General features: G+C 34.3%; 1 protein-coding gene across 8 annotated transcripts in view; it reads left to right on the top strand.

The window, feature by feature from the left end:
- The first annotated feature begins 242 nt into the window (after nucleotides 1-242).
- LOC125672585 (phosphatidylinositol 4-kinase alpha-like) overlaps nucleotides 243-22,583 on the top strand; it is an 88,559-nt gene continuing 66,218 nt past the window's right edge. The window contains exons 1-13 of one of the 8 annotated variants that reach the window (XM_056164792.1): nucleotides 243-4,015; nucleotides 4,245-4,361; nucleotides 5,927-6,020; nucleotides 6,157-6,242; nucleotides 8,073-8,145; nucleotides 8,618-9,108; nucleotides 9,749-9,820; nucleotides 10,528-10,627; nucleotides 11,361-11,558; nucleotides 15,443-15,543; nucleotides 17,464-17,720; nucleotides 20,533-20,628; nucleotides 21,292-21,390. In XM_056164792.1, coding sequence (XP_056020767.1) covers nucleotides 3,929-4,015; nucleotides 4,245-4,361; nucleotides 5,927-6,020; nucleotides 6,157-6,242; nucleotides 8,073-8,145; nucleotides 8,618-9,108; nucleotides 9,749-9,820; nucleotides 10,528-10,627; nucleotides 11,361-11,558; nucleotides 15,443-15,543; nucleotides 17,464-17,720; nucleotides 20,533-20,628; nucleotides 21,292-21,390 — 1,871 coding nt within the window. In that variant the 5' untranslated portion in view covers nucleotides 243-3,928. The remainder of the gene's footprint in view (nucleotides 4,016-4,244; nucleotides 4,362-5,926; nucleotides 6,021-6,156; nucleotides 6,243-8,072; nucleotides 8,146-8,617; nucleotides 9,109-9,748; nucleotides 9,821-10,527; nucleotides 10,628-11,360; nucleotides 11,559-15,442; nucleotides 15,544-17,463; nucleotides 17,721-20,532; nucleotides 20,629-21,291; nucleotides 21,391-22,583) is intronic. The other 7 variants (XR_008802867.1, XR_008802870.1, XM_056164777.1 and 4 more) reach the window with 7 other exon arrangements.

Here is a 22,583-nt window from a genome sequence, read left to right as displayed (position 1 = left end):
GTTACCAACATCAGAATTACACAATAGAAACAAAACATGGATAATCAGTTTTCGTGAAGTTGTCACATATTTACAGTGCTTTTCTTTTGTTGTTCAGGAATTATATCTGGTTATCATCAACAGGGTTTTTTATCGCATATGTGATAAAACGAGCTCCTCCCACCTTGTTACCGCATGGGCGGTACTAACATCAGAATTACACAATAGGAACAAGACAGGGATGAAGTTACTTTTGCTTTTTCACGGGTAAAGCGTGCGCCGATCGATGTCTGGGGCGTTGAAACAGACGACAAGTGTTATGTAACAAATACATGTATACACATACCTGTGACCGTTTTTGCAGTCAGTAATGTTAAATAGTTATCTCTCTCTCTCATTTTATAAAGAGTTTGCTAATGCAAGTCTTTAATCCTTTTCTCACTTTAATATTTGTGTTATACTGCCACCAATATGTGATGGATACTGCCAGGGATAATCAGTTTTCGTTAAGTTAGTTTTGTTGTTTTACGGGTAAAGCGTGTGTCGATTATTGTACCATAGTTTGGCGTGCTTTCTTTTGTTAAAAGTGTGGGTTATCTGTACATAACCCACACTTTTCTTCAAACCCCGCCCACATTCTCGAAAGAAAAAAACAACATCACTGTCCACTGTATGAAGTTCCTCCAGATGAAAATTGCACATATCAAACACGGATAACTGACTCGGACTAAGTTCTCCAAATACATTATAGATATTCCCACTGAATCTCACTTAAACCTTGATACAAGATAATATCGTCAATGGTTTCGTCCCAAAGACTTTCTATTTCCACATTCTCCTAAAGTCGAGAAACACGTGTACGTAGAAATACGGGTAGCATTTATAAAGAGTTTTATAAAAGACCCAGTCACGTGATAAGAACGCGTTTGAGAGATAAACTTGTTTAGCGGACAGAGTGAATCAGACTTGTGTTTCTTTTATGGTTTCGCATCTGACAATTCTTAATTTTTTCTCTCTTATGTTTCACCATTTTTTTTAATCTATTGTATATACATGTAAATGTTTTTTCAGTCAATTTAGTCAAAATATGTATTAGAATGAAGGATATCAAATTGGATTTTCAAAAGAGTAACCACCATCATCAGTTGAATATATTGCTAAATTTTTAAACAGAAAAAATGCATGAATATGGGTTCTAAGAATTTTATTTGAATTTTTAAATTTCAATTCTTAAAGCCAATGCCGGTACTAAAAGTCGGAGAATGTGTAAATGTTAAATAAAAATATCAAAACCAACAGTCCAAACATTTATATGCACTTTAAAAACGGCTTTTTTAAAAACAATTAATGAACATACAGTTTTCGGTGATAGAAAGTCATTATGATAGAAATATATGGTGTACAAAGTGTAATTTAAATACATAACAATTGGCATCATATTGTAAACAGGCGACCGCGCTTCCGAAAGCTATAAAAAAATATAACGAATAATAGTAAACTACATGTATGATACAAGTCACTTACCCCATATAATATTGTTGATTATGTGCCGATACCCAATGGGCGTGGTCATAATGACACTTGGGAGCTACGCTCCCTCGTGTCATTATGACCACACCCATCGGGTATCTGCTACAAGATGGGCGTTGAAGCAGACAGGAATTGTTATGTAACAGATATACACATACCTGTAACCGGTGTTTTTTTCAGTCAGTAATGTTAAATAGTTCTCCCTCTCTCTCATTTTATAAAGAGTTTGCTAATGCAAGTCTTTAATACTTTAATATTTGTGTTGTACATGTTTTCTTAAAACATTTGTACAAATAAATGGATAGAATTAAATTCCTGAAAAATAATTTATGAAGCTACCAATATGTGATTGATACTGACAGGAATAATCAGTTTTCGTTAAGTTAGTTTTTCTGTTTTACGGGTAAAGCGTATTAAATTCTATATACACATGCATCGTACGACGATAGTACATGTATATGGCAATCTACGATTGTATTGAATGTATGGTTCACTGTGTAAAATGAAAAGTTAATAGCTTTTGAAATATGTGACAAGTCGGTCATCTTCTAGCATCCTCGTAAAATTCACATTATCAAAGAGATGGGCAGTCCTTCTCTCACTCGTGACAAAAGGACCGCCCATCAATTTGATAATGTGAATATTACTCGATGCTAGAAGATAACCATTACATATCAACATTATTATATCGATTTATCATGATCGTTTCAAGAAATCGTTCCAACGATTCATAATGGAAACAATCCATAAACTGATAAAGCAATATTAGCTCCAAATCTGAAAATTTTTATTTGTAGTAAAAATGTGCTATTACAGTGTATGATAGCTTTGAACCATGTAACCACAGATAAAATCAAGTTCTTATCAAAAATATATTCTATTGAATATATAAAATTACCGGTATATATAGAAATCAATTTTTGTTTGCGAAGACAAAAATGTAATTTTGCTTCATTCAGAGCCTCTGAATAATTTTTTAACACCAAAAATCAATAACAAAAGTTTACATACCTTAATTTGTATGGCATTGAAATAAATCACAATTTTTTAAACATTTCCATACCCCCCAAAAATGACTGCTAACATTGCTTTAAATCTGTTGCACAATTTGATAAGAAACTGTTGAAAGACTTGAAAAATTGTTGAAATGATTTAGCAATTAAAATCATTAAGGAGTCAGGACTAACAAATGAAATATAAATCTTTAATGCAATTTGGTATATAGTATTTAAAAAATCTAGAGTACAAAAGCTCTTCAAATTTAACTTCCTAAATCATTTCAGAGATAAATTAATTTGATCTAACAATTACAATTTGATATAGTCAAATGTCACAATGGAGCATTTTGCTGTCGTAAGATTCTGCAAGTTGTACTTTTCTTGTCATATCAAGTCCTTTGATTAACAGATATTAGTAAACGTATTCATGAGTACTAAAGTTTTGGAGCGATCAATGAAGATTTCATCTTCGCTAGCCAAGGGTTTACGATCTGCTCCGCTTCGGACTTAAAACATGACGCCCATGTGCACTAACTTCTGGAAAATGTCTGGCAACTTCATAAACTCATGTAGTTTTTTTTTTTTTTTTGTTTATATATATATATATATATATATATATATATAATCTTATACATTGTTTTTATACAGGCAAAAAAAAAAAAAATCGTTTTCACTGAATAGAAAATGTCACTTTGCAGTGTCCTATAATTTTTAAATTTAAAATCAAAGAACACACTACAATAACTGAATGCTGTGAAATTTATCAGAGCTCTGATACACTTTATACAACGTAAACAATGCAAGAATGGAGTCAAAACTGAAAGTAGAAAATTTCTCATTTGTTCGCCTACATGCCCACATGTGCGTTTTCTCTCAGCCCACGTAAGTTAATGCATTGGCGGTTTAATCTACACACAATGAGAGTTACAGAATAATTATCTTAATTAGTATAGTCAAACAAGTGGAAGCTCCGCCCATCTTCTGGACACGAAATCTAGAGTGGACTTGCTTCACTTGCCCAACAATTCTGCGACAGACCAGTGTGTGAATATTCCTCTTGGTATAAGTTGGCTTCTTTTATTTTTAAACTTCTCCTGTTGCTGGAAGCCGACCTTCGAAGACAGCAACACAAGTTGGAGAAGCTCAATAAACGTCAGGGTTAAAAGCATGACATGTCGCCATGCTAATACCTAGGAAAAGTGGCGGGAAACTGTCGATCCCGATCTCATTATAATCATATGTCTCCGTTAAGAAAAATGTAAACTTTTTTTTTTATCCAAAGCTATAGTATGACATTGTCACATATATATATATATATATTAGATGTCAAGTTTTGGGGTGTTTTTTTTTTTTATTATATCAAATTTTAAATCGGGATCGCAAAGCATTTATGATCTCAAGGGAGGTAATTTAAAGATAGAATGGCGGACGATGGAGTTTTGTTTGCGAAAATTTTACGTCAGTTTGCCAGATCATCAGCAACAATCAACCCATCACCCGAGGATAAGGTCTGTATTTAAAAAAGTACTGATCGTATGTTGTATTTGCGTCATTCTCATTTGTTATCGTCTATTTGTATTTAATAAATCAATTGCCTATTACATTCACTGAACTAGGTCCTATTTAACTGTTTAATGATAATATTGTCCTATTTCTGATATTTTTATGTATTATACGTAGTAGAATATCACAGTAAAAAGAATATCGTAGTCTAACACATTCAAAAATGATTATCAGATTGCCAAGTTGATTTCCCTATGTCCAAAAGAGACAAATGGTAAATTGACCCTGGACCAGAGAGGACAAGATGCGCTGATCTCCCTTGGTATATTTTTGTTGGAATCTAACCTTCAGGTAACAGCAGACTATTTGCTTTAATTGTGCAGACTGTGTGCATTTCAAATTGCCTTAATATTAAATAATGTGAACGGATTTAAATATTTATATATATATATATATATATATATATATATACAGTCTTCACGAAAACTCAGTGGTCCGAAGACCGAGGCCAGTGAATTTTACGGTCGGGTCAGTGAAAATTAAAAATCAGGAAGTCCGATGGGCTTGTAGACTTTTTGTAAGTCACATTAAAGGGACTGATTCACGATTTTACCCAAAATTTTGTTTTTCACTTTTAATGAATAAAATCTACTGTCTAATGTGTTTGAAAGATTTCACATGAAAATTAAGGTTATACATCATCACAGAAGCTCATTTTAGAGAGTTTATTATTTGTTTTGTAAACAAAGATTGCGGTATGCTATTGTTTACGAAATTTTCAAAAGAAATGGATATCGATCAAAGTATTATTATATCTTTCACATTTCAAGCATTTTTGAGGTGAAATGTGACATCTAAAAGTTAAAATTTGTGACTATGCAAAATTAAGATGCATTATATTACAAAATCAATATTTCACTTGTTTGTTTGTTTACATAAAAAGACTCGAGTCTTTGTTTACATAACACATATTTAAGGCTAAAATATTGCTTTCATTCTTGCATTCAGAAGGTCAAAATTTTGGCTGTCAACATTAAATGAGTTATATTTCTAATGTTTAACATCAAAAATGAAAAATATTTTTATCAAAAATCGTGAACCAGTCCCTTTAAATATAATATTGGATTTAGATATTCTAAACGTCTTATTTGCTTAAAATTACCATCAAAATAAAAATAAATCAATAAATAGCACATAAAGTAAGCGTTTGGACATCGTGGTTTGTTTGTTTCGTAAAGAACCATAACTATACTTGTAATTGTCAAGATAACTTGTACGTTGATCACGTGAATATTAAACGAACAACTTCTTGAAACAAAACAAAAATGGTCGCGTTCTGTATCGCACAGCACACTGGTAATTGCTGCTTTATTGCATTGTCCAATTAAAATGAACTTCGTCAAGTGCAGTTATCTCTGATTTTATGCAATTTCTATAGTTTATAGAATTAATCAATCGTTTACATTTGGTGTTAGTAGCGAAGGCTACTTTGATGTTGGTAGAGAAGGCAACTTCCCAAGGTGCACTCGGGCTGTTTTCATGTTTGTGAAAAATACGTGAGTTTGTAGTCTTGTTGTTTGCGGGTGAAGATAGAGAAAATACCGTGTATGGTGTTGTTTTTCTGGAATCGACAGAAAGGACGTCTTAGGGTGGATATGAATACGAGTAATAACCATAGTTTCAGTAAATTAATTGTACAATTTTACAATGCATTCCATAATGTATGTGATAAACATATGAAAATTTAGGGGGCCAGTAAATTTCACTGTGGGCCAGTAATTTCAGACAGTACAATGGTCCAACTGGCCAGCAAGTTTTAAATGTTTTCGTGAAGACTGTGTGTGTGTGTGTGTGTATATATATATATATATATATATATATATATATATATATATATTCTAATCTATGTATTCTAGAAAAAAGAAAGTATTGCTCCATATTTGTTGAAAGTTCTGAGATGCCTTCCAAAATCACAGTGGACTGGAAAACATAAACCAGGAAAAGGACAAAGTAACAATTTTTGTTGAAAATAAAATGTAATAAATTAAAACAGAATCAGTGATAGTCTGGTCATGTATTATTTGAATTTATGGTTTTAAAAAACTGCAGCTTTTGAAATTATATCACATATTTCAAAATTTCAAAGCACTACCAAGATGTGAGAACTTCAGTTTCTGTTTGAATACTATTTTGAGTGACTTGGCATTCCAGGATGACAGCTATCGAGAGGAGGTAAAACATTGTGCTTTTATATCTTTATATTATAAAGGGTTCATAAATGTAATTAAGGTAAACATCTTATAAGATTAGTAATTCATTGAATTGTATATTGTTATGAGGGAAAGGATCTCTTGACACTTTTCAGAAAATCTGCCTATATACTGGTACTAACACTGTGTAGCAGAGCCATGGAGTTTTTTCAAAAGCCTGTCATTCAGACAGATATGTTTACCAATTTTCGAATTTTGCCTGTCCGAACAGATTTAAGCCTGTTCGATTATTAACAATTAGAATTGAAATAATTTATAAAACTGAAGTAACTCACAGATCACGGGATTTAGAAGTTTAATATAACATTAGGCTTAGTTTTCAAACCCAATTTCTAACTCTCTAACATGAAGTCACCCGAGGATTAACGATTCATATCGCTAGAAACAACATCTCTGGATAAAGATTGTTTACGCGGTGGCATTTTGTTTATTGATTTGTTTTCTAAATGAATTGTATTTTAAATGAATCCATATGCGGGCGGTGCAAACAACATCGGTCATGTGATATGACCTTTAACCAATTTATGTCAGTCTCGGCCAAATTAAGCCAGACTTGTTGGCATGACCAGCAGTTTTCCACAGCTCTGGTATAGCCCTGCTATATTTAGTAAGTCATGGTTACTCTAACGCTACCTGATATCAAATATAAATATTCTGTGTTATGTGTCAGTGCCCAACATTAAAATTAGGAATCTAGTGTTGAAGACACCTATAATCAATAATTTCAAATAGTTGAAGGGGAAAGTGAGAAACAATATGCCTACCTCACAATGTGTAGTTTATATGTCATGACACCAAAATTTTTTATCCGATATATTATAGACTTTATAAAATTAGTGTGTCCTTTCCAATTTAATGAATGTTTGATTTCTTAAATCAGATATAGAAATATTTTATCTGAAATATTTAAGGTAGCATTTCAGGGGACAGATTATATCTTCCCAAAAATGGTATAAATTTCCCTTTCTGCATAGGAATTTAACACATGTTCAGCTTATTTTAATGTCTTCCTATTTTATGAATTCATATATTCTAATTTTATTTAATTTTTATTGAATCCTGATCTCAGTACTGCAAAAAAAAAAAAAAAAAGGATGGGAAGACCACAATGTTTCAAAGAAATTCTGAAAAAAATCTGTAAATTGTATGGAACAACACTCGCAGAAGTGAAATGAACATTGAATCATGCATTTATACATGTATTGAACATTTATAGTATTGATACTTCAGTGAATCATTTCGGTCTTTAAAAATTCTTATCTGTATTAATGGATTTGAACAGGAACTGCACGTATGTTTGTGATCTGTCAATGAAGCACACATGTTGCTTTAGTTTTAGATTTTGTGCATATTATGTATGCAGACTCAAATGAAATAGCATGAATATCAAATTTTAAATATAAAGGATTGTATAATAATGTTAATATGAAGTTTGGATCCAAAGATTCCAAGAAGAGAAATTCTCACAACTGCAAATAATCCATACAAATCACCATTTGAGCATCATGTAATAAACACTTACTTCAACAAAATAAGATAGCAGAGAATGCAGAACACTATTCTTCATTCCAAAATATTAAGATTTTTTTTTTTTTTTTTTTGGTTTTTTTTTTTTTTACACATTACTGAATGTCAAATGACTCATATCATCCCCTAAGAGCATTTTCCCATTTTTTCCCAGTTTCACTATCTATTCTTTCCCAGCTGTATTATGTTTATGAACACAATAAATTTAAAGTTTGTCAGGGTGTTTTTAGTATATTGATATAAATTGTATTGTGTTGTTTGTCAGGTTCTTAACACACAGCTTGATTTTCTGGAGGATTTGATAAACAGGTGTGAGGATATACAAAATTCCAAAGAAGGTAATTTTTTTTATTATATCTGCATGTACATGTATATATGACCAAAAAAATTCAAAATATGAATTTTAATGCTTTGTAGATATATTAAAAATAGAAATGGGGAAAGCTGCACTTTATTGATACCCACAAAATGGATGACGAACTGTAGTATGTCAGTGATATTTACTAGTAGTACTGTAGTATGTCAGTGATTTTTACTAGTAGTACTATGTTAAGATCCAAACTTAGATCACTAAAAAGCAAAAAATTACCAAAACACAGAAAATGAACTATTATAATATCAACAAACTGAAATCCTGGCAGCATTGAGTGACAGTTTTGATTCATAGGTAAGTTATTTTCCTCGCTGAACATCATTGTGTCTGACACCCATGGTAGTTGATGTATGCTAAGTTTTATTCAATGCCTTTTCATGCGTGAATCATGATTGAAATTCAGATTGAAAAAGAATTAATTTTGGTGTGTTTTGTAGACAAGCTGTCATTGACCACTATTCCGCTTCTGTTTGGAGTGATTCGAGCCCTGGGAAGGTCCAGTGATGGGAACAAACCTCTCATATCTCTGTTGTATCCATCAGAATCTATCAACAGGGAGCACAGAAACCCTACAAACAGTCAAGAGGAGGAGGAGGATGAAGATGAGAAAACCTTCACCTTTCGCTCCATCCTTCCTCGCACCATCTCCACCCATCTCATCTACTCGGATCCTGTGTCCCCAGTCTCGCCCACTGGAGGGAATGTACCCGAGTACCCTACCATGAGGTTTCGGGAACGGTCTCCCTCACCCTTGGCTGTACAGGTTTCAGGAAAAACAAACCAAGAAGAAGATGTTGAATGCTCTACACACTATTTCCGTAAAATAGCTTCCAGTTTCACATGTGTGAAGCCTTGGGGATTCGAGATAATCCCAGAAAAAGACCACTTGGTGTTCTCATCATCACAGTTACAGCGACTTCTGTCTCTGGTAAGCTGTCACAGGCTTTAAATGACCTGGGCTTTAACTTCTGTAGAAAAAAAAAACCCAACTGGAAATACAGTGCTCGAAATTAACGTATGCCCATCAGTCCATGACTGGTTAAAAGTCTGGTGGACTGACTGACATTTGATTTAGTCAGTCCAATGGGACTGGTCAATTTTCTAAAACGTCATTTTGGAAAACATACTTATGGAATCTTAATCATGCGTTTGGCATTCCTCTGTAGATATTAGACGAACTTGATTAGTAAATTTATATAAATCTCACATAAGTGTTACAATATTGTCTGAGGCATATCTAGTTAAATTTCATTATTTCATTTTAATAACATTAACGAAATATGTATAATTATTACTGGAAAACTCTGGCAAATTTTTCTGCGGACTGGTTGAAATTATACCCTATCAATCCGGCTGGACTGATAACATAAACAGTTAGTTTTAAGCCCTGGAAATATTGTAATACATTGATTAGTAAATTCGTCATGTTCAGGATAAAATTTGATAGTGTGTTAAAATGTCTTTGATACCTTAAAAATACTTTGTATTATAGAAACCTTGTGATTTATTTTGATGATTGTGAACACAGAGGTGTTTCATAAATTACTTAATATGACTTTATATTTCAGACAAAAAAGCTTTTAAACAAGGAGGTTTTATCAAATGTCAACACGGCTTTAACCTGGATGATGAATGTTGAGGTAAATTCATATATTCATTGTGTCTCTTTGTTAAAGGAGATCAGTGATTTTTCTACATTTTTTACAAGGTTCCTGTTGCTTTCGAATTGGGAAAAATTGTCGACATTTCAGTCAAATTGGGAAAATCAATTTTATCGTAAATAAGTTTTAAGATAATATCAAACATTTTAATTATTATCTTTATTTTACACATCTAATTTTCTTTAATCTTCTGAATTTTCAACTATTCTATCCAAATCATCATCCCCATAACTCTTTGTTAAGTCTTGTGTATATAATTCACATCGAATGTTGATTTTTTCCAAATATATTTTCCTTTCATGATTTTATTATTGAGAAAAAATGCAAGGTAAATTTGGAAAAAATTGACAATTTTTAGGAGGGGAAAGGGCCGAAATTCGGACCCAAAATGGGCCTAAAAAATTCACTGGAGGTTTAATGCTTCTACAAGATTAATAGTTTACACTTTATGAACAGAAGATCCAATGATTGGTTTGGAATTTGTATCAAGCCTTATAAAAATAGTTAGAACTGAAAATAATTTTGTATGATCTGGAATTTTTTTTCAATTACAAATCCTTTGGTGATAAGAGTTGCATGTATTTACAGCAATTGTGTTTCATAAAACTAAAAGATATGTTAAACTAGTCACCAAAAATGGTGTTACATTGGGTATAAATGTACAGTATGATTTTATGTGTTGACAGAATGGAAAGAAGTACCACTGGTGGCCATACAAGTCCTACAGCGAAGCAGTCACTCTGTCAGCAGTCACCATGCTCAGAGATATACTGGAGCAGGAACAAGGTAGGTCACCCTTCTCTGAAATATACCCGAGCAGGAACAAGGTAGGTAACTCTTCTCTGAGACATACTGCAGCAGGAACAAGGTAGGTCACTCTTCTCTGAGACAGACTGCAGCAGGAACAAGGTAGATCACTCTTCTCTGAGACAGACTGCAGCAGGAACAAGGTAGGTAACTATTCTCAAGAGACAGACTGCAGCAGGAACAAGGTAGGTCACTCTTCTCTGAGACATACTGCAGCAGGAACAGGATAGATAACTCTTCTCTGAGACAGACTGCAGCAGGAACAGGGTAGATAACTTTTCTCTGAGACAGACTGCAGCAGGAACAAGGTAGATCACTCTTCTCTGAGACATACTGCAGCAGGAACAAGGTAGGTCACTCTTCTCTGAGACATACTGGAGCAGAGATAAGGTAGGTAAATCTTCTCTGAGACAGACTGCAGCAGGGACAAGGTAGGTACCTTTCTTAAAGTCATACTGAAGCAGGAAAAGGGGTAGGTCACCTTGCTCAGAGATAAACTGAAACAGGATCAAGGTATATGTAAATCAACAAAATCATACATTACAGGCTACACACATCACAGAGAAAAGTAACCTAGACGTAATTGCTTATGATTACTAACTATATTTACAAAATGTATATGTCTGTATTTCATGTCAACATTGGATTGCATAATTATTTTTTTTTTCAGTTCATCAATATTTGATTTTACATGCAAATTATTTTATTACAGATATGCCAACCAGTTTCATGACAGAGGTTCATGAATTTTCAAGGGCACTGTATTCATCTGGTCAGAATGACCTAGACAAACACGGGAAAGGAACCAAGGAAATGGAGAAGAAAACTGACTTCCATACGTATGAGATGATGGTTCTTAGCTGTGCGGCATGCATTGACCTGATGTTCTGGGCTGTAAAGGAAGAGAGAGGTATCAGAGTCAAATAGAATGAATTCCTCAAGAGGCCTGTTGTCATCAGACTAAACATCACTAACTGCATATAAATTTGTTAGGCCAATTCAACTTTAAAATTGATAGATTATCATCCCCTCCCACCCCTCAAAAATCGGCCCGCCCGGATTTTTTTTGTTTTGCAAAACTTGCGATTTCCGGAAAATTTTCATGTCAGACTCCGGTATTTACACTTCTTGTTTACATTTCCGGTATAGCAACATGAAAATCCACGTGAGGAAAATATAGATCATATGGTTTTCTTAATTTCTCACTTTCAGACGGGCGTAAATGAAAGGGATTAATGTTCTTCATATCTTGAAGAAGTTTGGTATCTTTCTGTGTTTGAAAATAAAGCTTAACCTGGAATTCGTCTGTGAAATAAGCATAGATTGATATCCATTTAGCATTAAATGATGTACTTTTGTTGACAAAATCTCGTTTGTCATTAATATTTCTCTCAGAAAATATAAATTAAAAAATAAAATCCTCCCACCCACCCCATACTTTTTGGTGACCCTGGATGATAATCTACTAATTAAGTTGAATTGGCCTTATAGCTACTATTAGTTACTTTGCTGTAATGATAGGTGTAAGAAATTAGCTTGGTAGCAAGGCAGACATGTTCACTGAGATACTTATGAAACTGACATGTAGATTGCAAATTTATGTTTCATGTAATATATTTCACTGAATGGGTCACTTCAGGGTAACGAAAGAAAAGAACGGATAGGGGAAAACAATTTTCCAGAAAAGTCACATTGTTATGTTTAGGTGTTTACAATAGTATTTCATGAGGGACACCCCTGCCTTGGGGTCAAATGCATGAAAAACCAAGAAATCATTTGGGGAACTGTTTTTGAAAATCTGGTTCATATCTACAGAGGTATTATTTATACTTAAAGTTGCTCAGTCAGATGCACCGCTGGCAATATATGCTGTGATAATTTTTTGCCATTGTTCAAATCTGCTTCATGTCACACTTTTATTTTCAACACTTTTTCATATCTTTTATAATTATAAATTAAATGCATATCCATTCTTCATATAAAAGGCATTAGAATTGTAACTTCTCTGCCAAACGCTGTCAGGTGGAATAATCCTCACCGTGGTCAATTTTATTTCAAGGACGACAGTCACTCATGCTGTGTTACTTGACAGAAGCACATGTGACCAAAAAAAAGCATGCCATACAAGAATTATTGTGTTGGCCTGTTCTGAACGTCTTTAAGAAAAAGTTTTGTTGTTGGTGAAGTACTGAAAAATCGTTGTATTTTGTTGCTAGGGAAAGATGTACATTTGTACATTTCAGTTTTGTTTTATTGTTGCCAGAACTAAATGTCATATAAAATGATTGTATATCAAGTAGGGAGTTCACCTGAAAGTAATTAAGACTGAATATATACCATTTTAAAAGTATTGTGTAGAGCTCAAAATGCATAAACAATACATGCATCATGCTAGTACATCGTTGTAAGAGGTCTATTAAAAATTTACATCGATGTCCACATATCAAAGGCATTGAAAAACATTTAATTACATTTACTCATCCTTAGGTGACAATCTAGAACGATTATGAGTGAGCTTTTTAGGTATCATGGAAGTAGTGATACTTTTTTACCAGTATTCAGGTGACCAATAAGGCCTGTGAGCCTCTTTTTAGGTCACCTGAATTCATTCAGGTGACCTATTGCTATCTGTTTTTGTCCGTCGTCGTGCGTTAACATTTGAAAATTTTCAGCTTCTTCTCTGAAACCCCTGAACCAATTTCAACCAATTTTGGCATATAGCATCTGTGGGTGGAGGGGAACAAAAATTGTGAAATTCGTAGTCCCTGCCCCCCTGGGGCCTGAGGGGTGGGGCAAAAACCATCAAAATGAGTGTAATTTCAAAAAATCTTCTTCTTTACTCCTGGACATCAAGAAGCAAAACTGTGGGCATAATTATAATGAGTGTTGAGCCCTCTACCAAAATTGTGAAATTCATGGCCTCTGGGGCAGGAGTTCTTGTGTTAGGGTGGGGCTCTATTGGTCATATAGTGAAAATGTAGAAATTCTTTGAAAATCTTCTTCTCTGTCTATGGGTATTAAGTAGACAAACTAATAGCATGGTAATGATGAGCAAGGATGCCTCTTTAAAAATTGTGAAATTCATGGCCTCTGGGGCAGGAGTTCTTGTGTTAGGGTGGGGCTCTATTGGTCATATAGTGAAAATGTAGAAATTCTTTGAAAATCTTCTTCTCTGTCTATGGGTATTAAGTAGACAAACTAATAGCATGGTAATGATGAGCAAGGATGCCTCTTTAAAAATTGTGAAATTCATGGCCCCTGGATCAGGGGTTCTGGTGTGTTAGGGTGGGGCTCTATTGGTCATATAGTGAAAATGTAGAAATTCTTTGAAAATCTTCTTCTCTGTCTCTGGGTATTAAGTAGACAAACTAATAGCATGGTAATGATGAGCAAGGATGCCTCTTTAAAAATTGTGAAATTCATGGCCCCTGGATCAGGGGTTCTGGTGCTAGGGTGGGGCTCTATAAGTCATATAGTGAAAATGCATTATTTCTTTGAAAATCTTCCTCTCTGTCCTTGGGTATTGAGTAGACAAACCAATAGCATGGTTATGATGAGCAAGGATGCCTCTTTCAAAATTGTGAAATTCATGGCGCCTGGGTCAGGGGTTCTGGTATTAGGGTGGGGCCCTATTGATCATATAGTGAAAATGCATTTTATTTCTTTGAAAATCTTCTCCTCTGCTGCTGGGTATTAAGTAGACAAACTAATAGTATGATAATGATGATCAAGGATGCTTTCAAAACTGAAATTTATGGCCCCTGGGTCAGGGGTTCTGGTGCAAAGGCGGGGCTGATTGATTATATAGTGAAAATGCAATATTTCTTTGAAAATCTGTTTTTGTCTGTTGTTGTGCGTTAACATTTGAAAATTTTCAGCTTCTTCTCTGAAACCCCTGAACCAATTTCAACCAATTTTGGCATATAGCATCTGTGGGTGGAGGGGAACAAAAATTGTGAAATTCGTAGTCCCTGCCCCCCTGGGGCCTGAGGGGTGGGGCAAAAACCATCAAAATGAGTGTAATTTTAAAAAATCTTCTTCTTTACTCCTGGACATCAAGAAGCCAAACTGTGGGCATAATTATAATGAGCGTTGAGCCCTCTACCAAAATTGTGAAATTCATGGTGGGGCTCTATTGGTCATATAGTGAAAATGTAGAAATTCTTTGAAAATCTTCTTATATTGGTTTTATCTAAGGAGTATATAACCCTTTTCTTTATGATGTCTCAGACCTAGGTTTTTTAAAAAGGATTATTGATTGAACATAAATATGACACATGTACTTCATGACCACATAGCTATTCAATGTTTCTTCCATCCAAAAGTAAAATTCTTATATTTAAACACAAACCTAATTCAAACATTGGAAGGTTGTTACATGATACTCAGGTGACCTATAAGGCCCCTGGGCCTATTGTTTTGTTAAGTCAGTACTAGTGCTGTAAGTTTTTTTTCTTTTGTTCCCCTGAATTGGGCCTTTAGCTCTGTTTAGAAGAAATAATTTGATATATTTATATTTGGCAGAAAAAATGGTATGTGTTAAATATCTTTCTAGTGACATAATACATGTAAATGAAAAATTGAAATTTAATAATGTGGATTTTTCAAATTATGAAATTTTAAGATCATTACTCTGAAAAGATTTGTTTATTCTCCCACACACACAAGACTGCTTGATTTAGATAATTCCACCCTGGGCATGTAAATGATATATTCCATTGTATATACACTATTGCCTGAGTGGAAAGGCTTGGAAATGAATTTTCATATGATTTTTTTCTTCATTTGTTTTAGAGGCGGAGAGTTTGTGCCTGCGACTGACAGAAAAGATCAGCACAAATACAGAGAGAAAGTTACTGTTGTCACACACTCCATTACTGCTGGTGGCTCTAGAGGTAGGGCTCGGAATTATTGTGGTTTAATACTGGTGGCTCTAGAGGTAGGGCTCGGAATGATTTGTGGTTTAATACTTGTGGCTCTAGAGGTAGGGATCTGAATGATTTGTGGTTAAATACTGGTGGCTCTAGAGGTAGGGATCTGAATGATTTGTGGTTTAATACTGGGGGCTCTAGACGTAGGGATCTGAATGATTTGTGGTTTAATACTGGTGGCTCTAAAGGTAGGGATCTGAATGATTTGTGGTTTAATACTGGTGGCTCTAAAGGTAGGGATCTGAATGATTTGTGGTTTAATACTTGTGGCTCTAGAGGTAGGGCTTGGAATGATTTGTGGTTTAATACTTGTGGCTCTAGAGGTAGGGCTCTGAATGATTTGTGGTTTAATACTGGTGGCTCAAGAGGTAGGGCTCAGAATGATTTGTGGTTTAATACTGGTGGCTCTAGAGGTAGGGCTCGGAATGATTTGTGGTTTAATACTGGTGGCTCTAGAGGTAGGGATCTGATATATTGTGGTTTAATACTGGTGGCTCTAGACGTAGGGCTCTGAATGATTTGTGGTTTAATACTGGTGGCTGTAGAGGTAGGGATCTGAATGATTTGTGGTTTAATACTGGGGCTCTAGAGGTAGGGATCTGAACGATTTGTGGTTTAATACTGGTGGCTCTAAAGGTAGGTCTCTGAATGATTTGTGGTTTAATACTGGTGGCTCTAAAGGTAGGTCTCTGAATGATTTGTGGTTAAATACTGGTGGCTCTAGAGGTAGGGCTCTGAATGATTTGTGGTTTAATACTGGGGCTCTAGACGTAGGTCTCTGAATGATTTGTGGTTTAATACTGGTGGCTCTAAAGGTAGGTCTCTGAATGATTTGTGGTTTAATACTGGTGGCTCTAAAGGTAGGGATCTGAATGATTTGTGGTTTAATACTGGGGCTCTAGAGGTAGGGATCTGAATGATTTGTGGTTTAATTCTGGTGGCTCTAGGGGTAGGGCTTCTGAATATCTTGTGGTTTGATTCTAGTAAACTAATCAATTTACTCCCTAATTCTTAAACTCCTGATCTCAAAAAGTAAATTCTAGGTTCCATCATGAATGCATTTAAATTTCTCTCGTGATAGCTACATGTTCTGTTTGTTTTTACAAGCAATCAGGTGTTTCCTGACTAGGGATTTGTGGCCCTTACCTGATAAATTTAAAATGGCTTCTGTATTGTGTATCATGCATTTTTTATGTTACACTTCATCAAGCGTACTGCAAATTATTTGGCATACATGTATATGATGATTGTAATCAAACATTTAAAATGACTTTTTAAAGTTAACAACGATAAGAATATTGAGACGTGCCACAAGATTGGGAGTTACCAAAAACATCTTGATGTAAGGCACAAGTCCTGTTTTTGTTTACATGTTATGTGACTCAGCTATCAACATGGCGCCAAAGTTGACAACTTTGGAGAAAAGAGTTTTTACAACACAAATTTTCAATTCTTTGTGCTTGCTTCCTAAGTTGATGTAACAATAATTTATATTGAGGTGCTGCATGCTATTGACATACTTTTTAGAAATCTTGGTGTTCTCACCTTCGCTTATGGTCTACTAGCATTAGCTTATAGCCCTATGAAATGTGTTTGCATTCATCTAGCTCTAGATATAGATTAACACTGTGTTTACAAACATGTTTTAGGGAGCCAGATTTTATGTACATGTAAATACAAAGTGTATCTTGTGTAAAAGATATTTTTAATTCACTTATCTATAAATGGTATTTATTTCTCTAACAAAAAACTGTCAATTTTAATTGATCAAAAATCGTGTCCTTGCCCCTTTAAGATTAGATTCCCTATAAACTGCATATGTACTATCATATGCATGATACAATGTACAGTACATGCACTGGTATATCAAAATGTATGTTTCAGTCTCTTGGAAAATTGGCCAACAAATTCCCAAACTTAGCCTGGACCATGTGCTGCACTTTAAGGGATTTCCTTGTGAGTCCATCCCCTATTTTAAGTAAACTGAACAAATATGCTTCAATGGACGGGAGAAGCAGCATCAAGATCACGGTCACAGACACAGGGAAATCCCTTCGGACAGACAGCAGAAACAATCCACATAACAAATTACTCAAGTCTTTGGAAAACATCCGGGACAGTGCCATCATCAATGCCTGCAGGTAAGATTCTATGTACTTTTGATCTGAGTCACTGTCAGTAGGAAATTTATTTATTTTTAATTGTCCAAGGCATAATTTTCTAGAGCCTCAATTGTTGCTTATGACCAGACAATGGTGACATCCAAAAGCATCCCAAGGTCAAGGTCACTTTTGAAAAAAATCCAGACAGAGCCTCGGTCAACATTTACTCACTACTGAACCTATAGATCATGCACAGTTGATAGAAACCAAAGAGCCAATCAAATTAAGGTAGCTCACTACACTAAAACTTATACTCTGTATGACACCACGTCACAAGATGGCGATTTAAATGTTTTGTGAAATTATTTCTATTGATCGATTTGTTTGTCTGTCATCGTAGCTCAGTGGTTAAAGCATTGGGCTGGTGAACTGCAGATCTTGAGTTCAAATCCCCCAGAGTCTTTTATTCATATGTGTTGAAATAATTTTTTAAAATCATGTTTTTATCCAAATTTGTATATGTTTTGCCTTCTTGGCATATATACTTATTGTATATCATCATATCTTTTATAATTAAATCAATTCGTACTGATTTGAGAAACTATTTCTTGGTGTAGTGAGCCACCTTAAGTGTTCAAAAAATCCAGTGAAAGCGAAATGTCGTCGGACCGACGGACATGTCCGGTAATTTGACTCTCGATCCGGTAAACTTCGTTATATTTTCGGTCCGAATGTCCGGTGACTTTCCAGCAACGGTTTCGAAAACTACGCAGCATTTCCCCCCTTATATAACTGGTACCGATAAACGGTACCATTCCCAATGCCAAAAACCGTTGATTTTTCCCAATTTTGAGACTAAAAGTTCCCAATTCACTTGCCGAAAAATAGACCGCTGAAATCGTAATTTTCTTAGTCTGAAACGTTGTACGAGTTAATTAAAATGTTCCCTTCCGGTATTAAATCGAAAGTACAGATCATGGCAGTGTGTTTTGTACAATGATTCCTTATGTTTCACAACAACAAATATTACCGTAAAAAAATTTGTAAAGAGATGAATACTTCTTGTTTTGTTGTATTTTTTCTTTTCTTTTAGCTGAAATCATTTGCCTATACATTGGTAGAAAATTCCCAATTTGTTCGATTTTGACGCTATTTTTCCCAATTGAATGGGTACCGGTACCAGTGGGTAGAGAAAAAAATCGCTGCTACGTTTCGACTTCCAGTTCCATTTATAAAAAAAAAACCCATATAAAAACGGCAATATGCTCCAATTAAAATGGAACAGTAATGCAGTCCACAGTAAACCTTTAAAACAAAAATCCAATGACCAGGAGGCTCAAAGTCTTTCATGTTTTAATATAAAAATAATACTACTTTTTTTCGGTCTGGTAAAATGTGATTCGGTCCGGTAATGTTCCTGTGTTTACCAGACCGAATGTCCTGTAAAACATTTCAACATTTCGCAATCACTGAAAATCTAAAACAACAAAGATCACTAAATGGCTAACTTTATCACAGGGTTTTCCTCAACTTCAGAGAAATTCTTAAGGCTGATATCAGGTGTTGGTGGAAGGTAAGCATAAACCTAGACTAGTATGCAAGAATGCTGTCTGGACCACAGGTTTTGAATTGTGAGGTATTAAAAGCTATGTGGTACAGGGATTAGTCATGACTAGACAGGGTAATATGATCCCGAACCAAGGTCAATATCACAGATGGAAAAGAGCAATTCATTGTTGTTACCATAACATTATAACTGAAAGATGATAGAAGTTCATTCTTGGACTCAGAGATTTCAAGGCTCTTTGGCAGAGGTCAAGTTTACTGGTGTAAGAAAAGGTTTGACAAGATAATATTTGTCCAAGGCCATAACATTGTAATATGTAGACATTAGAAGCCTGTAATTTGCTTACGACTTTAGAAGGTGTTATGATCATGAATCAAGGACATCAGGAAGAAAATACAAAAGTTTGTCTACTAGAAAAAATAATCTGTATTGAGAAATGTCAGAGTGAATGGTGTTATTTTGTTTTTGTTTTATCATAAATAACTGAAAACATCCAGTTCCCAGAGTTTGAATACACAGCATTACTCATTGCATTATCCATACAACATTTCTAATTGAAGTGTTTTGTATGATACTCAGGTGAGCTTTAAGGCCCATGGGCCTCTTGTTCTGTCATCTGACCAGCTCTTATGTCTCCCCTCTTTCAGGGGGAAGACATTGTTTTTGTACTTTACATCCGTTTATCTGTCACAAAATCTTGTGAATGCTTCTCTTCCTATATGGCTTATCAGATAAACTTGAAACTTTGTACAATGCTTCATTGTCATTTGTAGATGTGCAAATAGTCAGGACAGGAAGATCCAATTATTTTCCTAAAAGTTAAAGTGGATCTAAGAGGGGTGGAGGATGTAAAATAGCTTCTGAACACTTCTCCTCCTATATAGCTTATCTGATAGACTTGAAATTTTGTACGATACTTCAATGCCATTTGCAGATGTGCATATTGCATTTTACTGGGACAGGAGGATCCAATTTTCCTTAAAGTTATATTAAATCTGAGGGTTGGAGGGTGTAAAATAGATTGTGAACATTTTTCCTATGTGGCTTATTGGAGTTAATATTGTCTATGTTTCTGCTCAAGCTTTCTCCTCCATACCATGCAGTACATTAAAGGGAGGAGGTTTTCATTTGGAGCACTTTCAATTTGGGGAGCTGGGGAGACAATTGTTTTTCATAAAAACAATCTCAAGTTGTCATTTGATATAGTATTAGGCCATCAAAGGAACAATGATAGCTTTTTATCTCTTTTTGTGAATAATTTCATTAACAATTTATTTTTCTAAGAGCATTGAGGGCATGTCTGGAGGTGGATGAGGATTGTGTCCAGGCGTTCATGGCGTCCATTTCCAATCGCTTGTACCGAGCCGAAATGTCCGACAGGTAATGACATCCAAAATAAAAGTTCTAAAGGATTCAATTAAAATGAGATAATGAATTATATTGAAAAATTATGTTTAATAATTCTCAGTAAGGATCTTATTTCATTACAAAATATATGACTTGATAGAATTTAGGTAATCACTGAAGAGCACCACATAAATCTAGAAATCTGTCAGGGTCTTACCTATGACAGATGATTCTTCTCTGACTGGGTAAAGCATGAAACTGAAGTTCTTAGGCTGGTGTCTTGTCTTCATTAGCTTTCTCATTTTCTTTTCTGCATGAAGTATTGAAGTACAAGTGTATTGATATTTTGGCCTTCTCTTTTTTTTTTAATTTGATTTCATTGTACACCACATAGCATGGTAGCTGTCAAAGACAGTATCACATATTACTGAACATTACATGTGCTTTACTCTGAACCAAGGTAGCTGATCAGATGTATTTTTTTTAAAAGCTTACAGGTCCTAAATTTGTCTACATATGAATACTTTTTGTGGATTAGGTATAAGCAAATGTTACAAGTTTTGTTTCATTGTTGATTGCAGGTTATTAGTATTTTCATATTAGATAAAAAAATATGTTTAGTTTTATATAACCTGTTATGTTTACTTCATTGAATGCTGAAGTTTTGAATTATTCTTGATGATTGCTCTCCTCTAGGAGCGGAAAATCGGCGGAGGAAAGGTGGAACCAGTTGAAACTGGTTATGAAATTCATTCGACCTTCGTCATCAAACCTTGAACTGCAGGATGTTGAGAGGCAATAACAATTTTGCATAGAGATTTAGATATAATGCACACCTTAATGTCATAGACCCAGACAATGCAGTGTTCTATGTAATACACTGTGTTGTCACTTCACTGCTTTCAAATCTCTTTCAATAAACAAATGTTCATTTTTGTGGTGGAAAAGGACTAGTTTGTTACTGACAATTTTCATATAATGTAGGGTATATTTAACTTTGGTAAAGTTGATGTACAATGTACTGAAAAGTAACAACATACTACAGAAAATAATGATCCAATTTTTGATTGCCCTTATTAATTAATCTAAAAATGGAGGGAGAGATCAACTGTAAAATGTGAAATACATGTAGTAAATTGTTTTAGACTATCTAAATTTTAAGATAGTAGAAAATGATACAGAGAGAGCTGACAAAGATGGTTTGCCTTTATTGGATCGTATTCAACTTCACTATTGCTGTGATTGTTGTGAAATACTGTAGACGTAGTTTTTTCTAAGTGGTCAATATTACGCGGACCGACGATTTCCAAAGAAAACACAATTATACATGTTTAAGTGTTCAGGTATAATGTGCATTCTCATAAAAGTACTAATATATAGAGTTAATTTGTACAAGAATTTAAGTGATTTACAAGGAATTTGTATGTATTATGATTGCTTGACAAAATGTTTTGACTCGTCGATATTATAACAGTAGAGTTTGTCCTGTCTGACAATACATGTAGTATGATATTTTCAATGATAAAATGAACTTGGGAATTCGCTGATACATAATTCTGCGGATTTCCGGTGTTGGCGTACTTCGCGTAAATTGAACCATGTGGAAAATATTATGTCTACAGTACATGTAAATTATATATTAATAGTTTTAGGTTGGCTTTGGCATAACTATATTAAAAATGATAAAACTTTTATTAAAAAGAACCAGCAATGCATATGTAATAGTGCAGATTTCTTACTTCATTTAGAATTTTAATTACATGTAGATACCTTTGCTTTGCAATTTTAAAAGTAAAAGACCCATTAATGCAGGTATTTATGCACAAGAAAATATCAAATAATACATGTATTTCTTTTTCTTTCAGAGATTATATATTATTACTGATGCTCTTTCTAACTTCGATTTTTGGATACATCTAGATGCATGCTTAGTTCTGTGCTTCATTATTCATAGCTTGGATTGATACTTTTGTGGTTCTGTGTTAACA

The sequence above is a fragment of the Ostrea edulis genome, chromosome 1 (genome assembly GCF_947568905.1).
Source record: "Ostrea edulis chromosome 1, xbOstEdul1.1, whole genome shotgun sequence".
Classification (NCBI taxonomy): domain Eukaryota; kingdom Metazoa; phylum Mollusca; class Bivalvia; order Ostreida; family Ostreidae; genus Ostrea; species Ostrea edulis.
Note: the sequence above shows the minus strand (reverse complement) of the source record. Positions and strands in the feature narration are given on the sequence as shown.